Source organism: Pygoscelis adeliae, unplaced genomic scaffold (assembly GCF_000699105.1).
Source record: "Pygoscelis adeliae isolate BGI_AS28 unplaced genomic scaffold, ASM69910v1 Scaffold271, whole genome shotgun sequence".
Classification (NCBI taxonomy): domain Eukaryota; kingdom Metazoa; phylum Chordata; class Aves; order Sphenisciformes; family Spheniscidae; genus Pygoscelis; species Pygoscelis adeliae.
The window spans coordinates 161,409-168,728 of NW_008824040.1; the positions used below are offsets into that span (position 1 = coordinate 161,409).

The 7,320-nt window shown below is 54.5% G+C and overlaps 1 protein-coding gene across 2 annotated transcripts in view; it reads left to right on the forward strand.

The window, feature by feature from the left end:
• Positions 1 to 1,001: 1,001 nt before the first annotated feature.
• LOC103924868 (F-box/WD repeat-containing protein 7-like) overlaps positions 1,002 to 7,320 on the forward strand; it is a 10,976-nt gene continuing 4,657 nt past the window's right edge. The window contains exons 1-5 of one of the 2 annotated variants that reach the window (XM_009333476.1): positions 1,002 to 1,165; positions 4,307 to 4,609; positions 5,925 to 6,007; positions 6,436 to 6,574; positions 7,078 to 7,212. In XM_009333476.1, the coding sequence (XP_009331751.1) occupies positions 1,079 to 1,165; positions 4,307 to 4,609; positions 5,925 to 6,007; positions 6,436 to 6,574; positions 7,078 to 7,212 (747 nt within the window). In that variant the 5' untranslated portion in view covers positions 1,002 to 1,078. The remainder of the gene's footprint in view (positions 1,166 to 4,306; positions 4,610 to 5,924; positions 6,008 to 6,435; positions 6,575 to 7,077; positions 7,213 to 7,320) is intronic. The other variant, XM_009333477.1, reaches the window with a different exon arrangement.

The following is a 7,320-nucleotide window of genomic DNA, read 5'->3' on the forward strand; positions in this document are numbered from 1 at the left end:
GGAGGCGGAAGAGCAAGAGCCATTTAAACAAAAGAACTGCTGGTATGAGAGCAGGTGAGGATGGATTTACAGGAAGGGGATTTATCACTAGAGCTGTGCTTTTGGGTAAAACCGTTCATAGGGGAGAAGCAGCAGAAGTGCCTTAAAATGTTGCATGACGAATTTGAAAGGATGATCAGAACCTTGTCTTAGCCCCGATGTCTGTGTTAGCCAGAAAGGGTGGATGCTTTCCACCCTGGGATCCTGCCCCCTTGGTGACAGCCAGACCGTCCCGGTTGGATTTACGCCCTTTAGGCTTGGGGCAGAAGCTGCCTGGAGTCCGTATGGAGTGTAGGTACGACTGGTGGTAACCCGTGGTTCTGAGTGCGGGGCTGGGCAGTACGTGACCTGGTGTTTTGCAGGATGGTGGGTGCCTTGCACACAGACACACACACACACACGTGTGTGTGTGTCTGCGTGTGCCTGGCAGGAGGCAGGGGCTGTTTCCATTCCTTGGAGCTGCAGACAAGGGAGACTGACTGTGTGGGCCAGGGAATGCTCCCAGTCTTGGAACTAGTCAGCTGGAAGGCACAATTCCCCTTTCTGAGCTTTTAGTGTTTGCTTTTGGGCCGCTACTTGCCTTGTTAGTAGTAGCTCTGGTGCTGTTGCTTGTTCCTTGCAGGCATTGCAGTTGTCACTCAGGGCAGGGAAAGTTTGTGGAAGGAGGGGGGGTTACATGGGAACGGCTGTTTGGGGCAGAAAGCATCCCTTACTTTGGATGGGAGCAGTAGTGAGGACTTGCAGTACAAAGGTATCACCCTGCTGTGGCACTCTGACCATCTTTCCCCTGAAGGCCTAAAGGGAGCTGGTGGTTGTAAGTGAGATGCAAGCTGGTAGGTCTGGACTGGCCAGGAAGGAGAGCTGTCTGAGGAGGGTGTGAGTAAGCTTGGTCCTGCTTTGAGGCTGGTCCCTGGGTTTCTCAGCTCCATATGAAATCTTACTTCTCTTCTCACAGGAACTGAAGGGCTTCAACTCACTCGATGATCTTCTCCATGTCAAAGGCATCACCACCCGCATCTTGGAGCTGAACAGTCAGCGGATGACTTGCAGGAGGAGGCCAAGCAGCGAAGAAGCTGCGAGGGTGAGCCCTGGTCTGCAGGGGGACAGTAAAGCTCCTGTGCCTCAGGTAGGAAAAGAAAGGTAGGGTTCCCCTGCCTACCTGGTATGCCTCCAGCAGTGCAGGAGTTAGGGAGGGGGATCTCGTGCTGGGAGAGGTGGTAGCTGGTAGAGGGACAGAGGAGGTTTATGGTGGAGGAGACATATCTGCTTTGGGCACTGGAACAGGGAGGCCCAAGGAAAGGTGCCCTTTCAAATGGCCTGTCTACAATCTCCCTGTAAGGTGGCAGCTTGCTTCAGGGAGCATCCTGACAGGGAGGCTGAGCTACTCTGGGCCCAGCTGGCTTTGTGGTGTCCTGCTGGAGGCTGGAGTGGCCCCCTGAGCCTTGCCGGGAGCTGCTCTGGCTGCTGTGATGCGTCTGCCCCAGCGTCCCTGATAGAAACAATGCTCTGACCCCAGAGGACACTCGTGGCTCCCTGCTGCCTCCCCTGCCCCAGAGTAGCTAGCCATCTGTAGGTCTCCCGCAGACAGTTATTAAATTCCACTAATTGTTCATCGCTGGAGTCCAGAACAGGGTGTGGAGAGAGATTCTTCCCCTGGACCGACAGCTGAGGAGGCCAGAGTCTGTGTCTTTGCCAAGCTCTCTACCCTGTCATCCGCCTTGTGTGCGCAGAGCGGCGGCCAGCGTGCTGCCTGCTTGGGCTGGCATGCACCCAGCTCGGCTCTGGGGACTTCTTCAGGAGTGCATCTTCCTGCGGTGCTGTCTGTGGGCCTGAGGAAATTCGCTCGCCTAAGAGCAGCTCTGCCCTGCCAAGCTCTCGAGCGCGTTGTGCGGGCAGGGGAGGATGGTTGCTGGAAGGTGTTTTACTGCCTGGGAGATGTCAGCGACTGTTCTGCCCTCGTGCTGCCCCAGGAGCATCGTCCCGAGGTTTGTTATCATCCAAGACCTAGATGTGACCCCCAATTCTAGATGCCAGAGGAAGTGCTTGAGAAGCCCGGGTTCAGTGCTCCCCCTGAAAAGGTGTGTCCAGATGGGCTGTTGTGTCGTGCTTTCTCATCTGGCCATTGCCTCTCTGCCTGAGAGTCCAACCCTGTTCCAAGCCCACCTGCCAAACAGGGTCCAGTCTAACTGAGTGGTGTGAAGAAATGACCCATCTGCCTCTGATCTGGGGAATCTGTCCAGGGCTAGGCGCTTAAGCACATGTCCACTGAGGCCTAATTTCTAAATGTACATAAACCCAGCCTTAACTGCAGTAAACGTGCAGTGCTTGGTAGGAGCCCTATAAAGCAGCAGGATTTTTCCTTCCCCAGGTGTATTTTTGTGTTGTGACCAAATCACTTCTCCGTTTCTTTTCTTTTCCTACAAAATATTTTCTCCAGATTTTGAATCATTTGGGGGAGGAGTTTGAGCAATATTTTCAAGTTTTAAGCATTCTGTTTAAAAATGTGGATTGGGCATTGCAGGACTCGAGCATATAGGGCAGCACAGGGGGTAGTACTGCTTTCCTGCTTGCACTTCTTCCCTGTTCAGATTTTTGAGCCTGAAGCTTGTGCTGAATGCAACCCCTCAATCCTTTTCAGTTACTGCTTTACATGATGCACAGTCCCTGGTGCCTAGCTGGCCCTGCTCTCCCTGTCTTTAGATGGAGAACATTGCCTCTGGGTGTATTGAAATTAATTTAATTTGGGTGAGCCCAGCTTACCAACTGATGTAGATCACACCGTGTGACTGTCCTGTCCTTGCTACCTACCCAAGTGTCAGTCTTAAAATGTAATCAGAAAAGATTTTATCTACTTCCATATTATGAATAAAACAAATACTGACTACTGTGGTTTTACACACACACACCCTTATGGGTCTGCATTAGGCCCGTCAGCAGAAAATCTGCAGTTTTCCATTAACGGGTACGTTTTGAGATCTGTTCACTGGCTCTTTCTTCATCTATGCCATCTTGCCCAACAACTCGTTAGAGGCTGTGGCATGCCAGTCTTTTCATCAGAATCCTGTGCCCTGGTCAAATGCTTAGAAGTGTATGAGTACCTCTCATCGATGTGATTTATGTAATTGGTTTTTTTAACCAAATGTAACACTTCGAGGAATAAAGTCAACTTTATTGGAAAAGACCTATTTTCATAAAGTCTCATCAGCTGGTACAAGGCATGTTCCTGTCATTTATCTTTTATTCATTGAATCCTGCACCGGCCTCTCTATTGCCAGATGTCAGGCTATGTAAAGACTCATTTTTCTCCTGCCTTCCTCAGTTTTGGCACGACTTTCACACTGTCCTGGTCTTTGCAGTTTCTTCTGTATTCCAAGGTTTACCAAAAATAATTGCTGTGGGCCAATGATCTCCTGTACTACTCTCTAGGACTCTTAGGTGCAAATTATCCTGGGCTGCTGATTGAGATGTTTTATTGGTGTATTGGAAAACAGTTCCTCATTCCCATGTGATACAGGGACGTTGTTCTGCTTCCTCCAAGTAATTACTGAATGCTTCTGCTTTTTTTTTTTTTTTTGTAGTGTTATTCACAGCACTGCTTTCTTTGGGGAGGGAGGGTGCAGGTAGCATTAGATGGGCACAAACTACTCACAACCTCTTGAGTAATCGTTGCTCCTGGTCAGATTGGCTGGAGGGCGAAGGGACCTCTGCACTGTGCTGAAGGCTGAAATGCAGCATGTGCCTCCTTTCTGATGCTGGGGTCCTGCCTGGGCATGGCAGCCCACATGTGCAGCAGCTCTGCTCCCTGCTTTGACAAACAAAGGGCAGAAGGCTGTTCCCAGCTGCAGGCAGGGAGGTGGAGCTGGTGCTAGTGGGTTTGGTATTGTTCAGCACCGCTGATGCTCCTGCAGTATTTGTGTTTTCTGCTCAGTCACAGAGTTGCTGGCTGCCACGTAATTTGGTCACGTTGCAGCTGTGCTTCCCTGTGGGGCTGGGAAGTGACCTGCCTCCAGATCGTGCTTGGCCGTAGGTGCCCCGTGACCTCAGAGAGCACTTTAGCTCAGTAGTCTGCTCCCCTCTTACCATCTTTGGCTCTGCTTAGCTCATCACCCCTTCTTTCATACTGCTCTGTATTCCTTGGGCCATTGCTCTGACTGGCAGCCCCCTCAGCTCCCCAGCATGTCCCCCAGCCCGGGCCCCAGGGCACCCTGAGAGCTGGGGTGCAGAGCTGCAGCAGACAGACCTGACCCTGCCTCTCCCTGTATTGTAGGTGGTGGCTGAGGAGGAGGATGTTTCGGGCCCCTGGGAGCCGGAGCGCTCTGGGAAAGGGAGCCCAGGGTCAGGACCGGAGACTGACAGCTCCAGTGGGCGAGGGACGCAGGAGCCAGTCAGCTCCACGGTCTGCAGGGAGCAGGAGGAGGAGGAGGAGGAAGAAGAGGAAGAGGGGAGCTGCTACAGTGAGGAAGGGGAGGATGGCAGCAACGTCTACTTCTATTACACCATTGGAGAGCGCTGGATAGACTACCTGCAGCGGACAGAGGATGGTGGCCTCCTCCATCACGTGCGGCCCAAGGTAATCCTGCTGGGAGTGCAGCCTCAGGCAAGGGCTTTGCCCCAAAGAGCAGGGCTGCCCGTGCAGTTGGTGGCTCTCTGGCAGGAGCTGACACTGGCATGTTGCCTGTGGTCCTGTCCTGCTAGCTGGTGGCCTCAGAGCCTACGGGCACCCACTGCTTGCTGTGGCGGTGGTGCCAGAGTGGGCCATGGGGTGCCATAGCACTTAAAGCTCCTGCTGCATGGGGTGTGTGTCTGGTTGTCATTGCTGCTGCAGACCCCCAAGACATGCTGGGGTGCTGTGGGCCAGCCGGGGAGCTCGGGGCTGTCAGCTGGGTGCTGGCTGGGCTGGGAGTTCCGCAGTGCAGATCATGCTCGGCCATTGTCGGCCTGCCTGGCTGTTAGGGCTGGGGGAAGGAGGCACTGTCCCAGTCTGTCCGAGCGCTGCTGGCTGTCCCCAGCCGTGCTCGTCTCCAGTGGAGCCACCCTGCTCTGCACTGGGGTCCCTGTGTCATAGAGCAGAGCCTGAATTGGGGCAGCAGGAGGCTGCTGAGAGGGTCAGGCAAAGGCCTCAGGGAGGCTTCTGCAGGATGCGGGCACTGTGGTGAGAAGCCCTGGCCAGCCCTGAGCACAGGACTGCAACTAGTGCCTGGGTCAGTGCCTGGGAAAGAGCCTCCAGCTTCCTGCCTGGGTTGGAGGAGCCCCATGCTCACCTTTTGGTGGCTGCCAGCACTGTCTGGTAGCCACCCTGCTATCCCCCGTGTTTCCTGTTAACCCTGCACCTCTTGTACAGAGTTAGAAGGATGTAGATTCCCTTTGATGCAAGCATGTCAGGGTACAGTCTGCCACACATCCCAGCACAGCTCTCCCTGTAGCTGTCAAGTTTAGTGGGGTATGCTGAGCAGCTCTAGGGCCTGGTTGTAGGGCTGGTCTGCTAGGAGGCTTCAACATGCCGAGTTCCCTGCTCAGGCTGCAGGTCTGCCTGCTCCATGTTGAACTGTGCCTAGAGAAGGGCCAAGCAGACGTACCAATAGGTTTTCTCAGCCACTGTTTTTGTCCCTGTGCAGCTGTTTTGCTGACTTTTCCCCATCAGGTCTATCTGATTAGTCCCCTTGGAAGGACCAAGTTCCATTTCTCCCACAGAAGTTAACTCTTCTGCCAGGTCTAGAGCTCAGGTGGCCTTCAGCTTCCCTCTGCAGGTCCCCAACATGAGCATGGACTCAGAAGACTTGCTAGGCTGGGTGTCCTACTCTGTCACTTTTGGCAGAAAATCAGTGACCCAGAATGTGCGCAGAGGGCTCTGCTCCAGCCTGCTTTAACTTGCCTTCTCCTTGCAGATGAAGCGCAAGTCGGAGAACGGCCTGGATGGCAGGGCCCTTTCCCCCGGTAAAAAGCTGTGCAAGGGCTCTGAGTACAGCAGGTAAGATGACTGCTCTGCATGCTGAGCAACAAGTTGACCTGCGGGGTGGGAAGACCTCCTTCGACCAGTCCCATCCCTCAGTCATCTAGATGTCCTGCTGAGATTGTGGAGTCTCCATCCTTGGAGAGATACAAAAGCCATCTGGGTAGTCCTGCTTGAGCAAGGGATTGGACCAGATGACCTCTGGAGGTGCCTCCAGCCTCAACCAGTGTGTGATTCTGTCATTCCGTAGAGCAGGCTGGGCTAAGGGGACTGCATGTGTAGCTGTGGTCCTGGTGGAAGTGATGGGGAAGGGGGGTAGCTTGGCTGGAGGCTCATAGCTAGTGGTTTATGGGGACCTCTGTTCTGAGAACTGTTTGCACAGTGTGGCCCAGGGTAGCATTGGCATGTCTCACCTTTGCTTTGGTCTCTCCACGGCTGTGGTCCAGGACACTGGGTCCCTGCATGCCCAGTCCCACCACCACCTTTGGTGACCTGCGCAACGCCAAAGCAGGCCAGGCACGGCGCCGCCGCATCCCCTCAGTTGCCCCTCCTCCCGAGCTGCAGGACTGGCTCCGCACCTTCCAGGTAGGCTCGTGAGCCTTGCCAAAGGACTCACCTAGGAGGGCACTGAGAAGCTTTGGGTTTGACGGGCAGGCAGGAGGGGAGCCAAGCCCTAGGGAGTCTGTCTGCGTGAAACCCACCACAAGCAGGGGTTTGCGTCCCACGGTAGATTTTTAGTGAGTTTTTGCCTCAGGTAAAGGAGCACAGAAGTGGCGTTAGCCCCCCTCTTGCTCCCTTTCGTCCTGGAGTGGTGTTGCTTTGTCTGCCATCACACAGCAGCTGTGTTCCATCTTATGTGACTCATGGAGCTCCCAACCCCGTCTCTGTGGCTCCTCTCTATCTTGGGATCCAGGTAGCAGAGCCCTGGTCTGCTCCAGATGCCTGGCTAGCCTGTCTTGCCCGTGCTGGTTGGTGTCTCTGCTAGGGTGGGGGTGGGGGTGGGGGCATAGGCACTGCACAGAGCCACAAGGGAGCCTGTGAGGGCCTGCCATGTGTGCAGGCATCGTGACTGATGTCCCTGTCCTCAGCGGTGGAGTGGCCCAGAGAAGCTTCTTGCTCTGGATGAGCTCATTGATCGCTGCGAGCCCTCCCAAATCAAGTACATGATGCAGGTCATTGAACCCCAGTTCCAGAGAGACTTCATTTCCCTGCTGCCCAAGGAGGTGAGTTGAGGCAAGGGACAGGCTGGCCCTGGTGCTGGGCACCAGTTACCAGCCACGGGAGCCCACTGTGCCCTTGTGACTTTGCTTGCCATCCTGCAGGCTGCAATC